General features: G+C 42.6%; 1 protein-coding gene across 1 annotated transcript in view; it reads left to right on the forward strand.

The window, feature by feature from the left end:
• Positions 1–2,728, forward strand: part of LOC107300939 (major histocompatibility complex class I-related gene protein-like) — an 8,740-nt gene extending 6,012 nt beyond the window's left edge. Inside the window, exons 4-5 of the mRNA XM_015830220.2 lie at positions 996–1,037; positions 2,660–2,728. Of these exons, the coding sequence (XP_015685706.2) occupies positions 996–1,037; positions 2,660–2,700 (83 nt within the window). The 3' untranslated portion in view covers positions 2,701–2,728. The remainder of the gene's footprint in view (positions 1–995; positions 1,038–2,659) is intronic.
• Positions 2,729–3,165: the final 437 nt, after the last annotated feature.

Below are 3,165 nucleotides of genomic sequence, written 5' to 3' on the forward strand. Positions count from 1 at the left end.
ATTAACCCTTCATCCATGTGTATATGTATGTATATTTGTTTTATTTGTTTAATTCTATGAATTGGTGCCTGGGAACCTCAAAGTTAATTTTGCTTTGACATTACCATGCCATGTATTCAATAAACAGTAAGATTTTCAGAAACAGAATGAACCTGATGATTTATTTGGATCCTCAAGCTGGATGTTGACAACAACCCCTGTGTGTTTTGGGTCACTGCACAGCCCACTGCTCCAGCTACTAAATTTAAATATCTTAACACGATCCACTTGTATCAAAGCCAAGATCCTGGGATTCTCTCTCCTAAGAGAGGGACTGATTTGATCCTATTTGGAAGATCTGTTGCCATGTAAGGTTGGCATGCTTTGATTCCTGATGCGTCGGCAATGCCTTTTAGTTGGATCCAACATCATCATCATCATCATCATCATCATCATCATCATCATCATCATCATCATCATCATCATCATCATCATCATCATCATCATTATTATTATTATTATTATTATTATTATTATTATTATTATTATTATTATTACCGTCTCTGTTCCTGCTCCTCCTTTTGGAAACAGGGCAATAACCTCCCCTCCCTGAGATTTGGTTAGTCCCAAATAGAGATGGGAAGGCCTGGGGAAAAAAAACCCAGAAAAAATGGGGAAAAACGGGGGGGGGGGTGTTCTGTTTTTTTCCTCTTTTGTTTTCCAAAGCCATTTAGAAAAAAACGGACAAAATGTTTTTTCCCCCAATTTTTCTGTTTTTTTTTTCCCAGGCGTTCCCATCTGTCTTCTTTTTAGAGAACATTAAAGTCCTATTTATTTCCCCCAGACCCTGGAAACCCTTTTTCAGATTAACACATTTTGTTAAAAGGCACCAACTTTTGCAATATGCATCTTTTGAAGTGAGATCATTAAAGTTTACGTCTTCCCATCATTGACTGGCTTCTCCTGGGCTTTTCTCCTAACCTCTCCTCTTTTTGCTCTCTCTTTCTGCAATCTAGGATTCAGGAAAGGAGAGGACGATTCCAGGAATGACCCTTCTCGTAAGTAGAATTATTACACAATATTTTTGTGTTTTGCATGCGAGAATCAAAGTCCAGGCTGTGAAATGTATCTGAGAGCAAATGCAAGCAAAGATGTTGGTGAGAATGATGGGCGAGTAGGATTGGGAAACAGTCCAGGTTTAAAATTTTCTCAGCCTGCTATAAAAATATTATGGGCTGCCTGGAGCCCTTCAGGCAGGTTTGTCTGTTTAGATTTGTATCCCATCTTTCTTATTTTATTTTATTACTGTCAAAAGTTCCAACTGACGAACCCAACCAAGCAAACACCTTCGAGAAATTCCAATCTCTTAATGTAAAACTTTATTGAGTACATCATTTTGGCACACATGAAAGCAAAACCAGCTCTGGCAAGATCCCTTCCAAACCCATATAGTAAAAGCATGGAATTCTCCCTCCTCCCTCTGGGTCAGGTCACGTTGCCCAATCAAGTAGAAAAATATTGTTATGAGAAAGTGTCTCTGGGTCTGGTCAAACACCTGGTGCAATGTCCTTGAGTCTCACGGTCTGGCTTCCGAATCTTTGATTTCTGCATTCCAAACCCTTTCTTTCTCTCCTCCCCCCTCCCCGGAGTTCATTGGCAGCTGAAAAGCAATAATTATCACACCAGCAAAATCATGCTTCGAAACGTGACAATTACTTTGCATTTATTTATAAGTAACTCCTTGTGGGGAACAGACATAGTACTCTTCTTCCTCCTGTTTTCTCCACAACAACAATCCTGTGAGGTGGGTTGGGTTGAAAGAGAGAGTGGCTAGTCTCAGCAGGCTTTCATGCCTAAGGCGGGTCTAGAATTCACCATTTCCAGCCTGTTTTCATATGTAAGGCGGGACTAGATCTCACTGTCTCCTAGTTTCTAACCTGGTGTCTTCACCACTAGACCAAGCTGGTTATACACTGGTGCCCCTCCAATCAGCTTCTCTGCTGTGACTACTTGGCTCCAATTCTGTCTTTTTGGACCCTCAGCTTTGAAGTAGGAGAGATGAGGGAAGGAGCCGGGAGCAACTTTGACCCCAGAAATGGAGGTTCTCCCTGAGAAAGGATGGGGAGAGGGACAAGGAGATCTGGAAGGAGAAGGGGGCAGATGGCTGGGCTGGAGGGAAAATCCATCATGGTGGTGGTACTTAGGGATGGAGGAGAAGAGAAAAAGAGAAGTCTAGAAGAGAGGAATTCATCTCCTCAGGGAGGTGACCCATCAAGAGGGAGCAGAAGCTTCCCATTATACAACTAGATGGGAACTTCCCTGTTTTTCTCCCTTTTGCAGCAAAACAGCTGCCAGTTCTGACCAGGTTTGAACTGAATGCTGGCACTGGAGAAGGAGAGGAGTTTCTCTCCCACAATCAGGGATTCCTGCAGCCTCTTCTGGGAGGGGGAGAGCTATCCCCAGATTGTTGAAGAGCTCATTTTGGAAGACTTAAGAAGTAACAGATGAGTGTGGTATTGGCTGCTGCTCCTTTTCTGGTCTCCTGTGAATTGCAATTAAATAAATTTGAGGGCACCGAATCAAGTTCAGTTCCTGATGAGTGTAGAGTCAAAAAAAGGCTTCTCAATCTCCTTAACTTGGCTGATTTTGGTCATTTCTGCCTTCTCATCTTTTTCTATAGGTACAGCCCCACTTATGCCCAGTTGCTCAGGAACCATTTGAAGTGACAACGGACCTCCTCAGAGGTAATTACAACTTTCCAAAATACTAAGGGCTGCCCATCTTCTCCACCCCCACCCACCTCTTCATAGCACTTATGGCTGTTTACGGCTTCCTGGAGCCACATGACCGTGTTTTCCTAAAGGTGCTTTTTCATGAGGCAACTGGACTTTCTTGTTTTTCTTTGAAGACATTTTACTTCTCATCCAAGAAGCTTCTTCCGCTCTGACTGGATGGTGGGGGAATGGAAAGATTTATACTCCTTGCAAACAACAGATGGAGATGCAGCCATTTTCTTCTTTTTGCTTTTAGAGTTAGATGATGCTGGGAGGGGGGAATGTGCACAAGAGGCTAGCTAATCATAATAACACTGGACCTAGTGTGAGAACCAAGATTGTTGAAATAAGAAATGATAAGGAATTGGCAGGCTGGAGAGCTGGAGGGGAAGCCCGTGCTTCAAACTAATTG

The sequence above is a fragment of the Protobothrops mucrosquamatus genome, unplaced genomic scaffold (assembly GCF_001527695.2).
Source record: "Protobothrops mucrosquamatus isolate PMUCROS unplaced genomic scaffold, P.Mucros_1.0 scaffold9235, whole genome shotgun sequence".
NCBI classification, from domain to species: Eukaryota; Metazoa; Chordata; class Lepidosauria; order Squamata; family Viperidae; genus Protobothrops; species Protobothrops mucrosquamatus.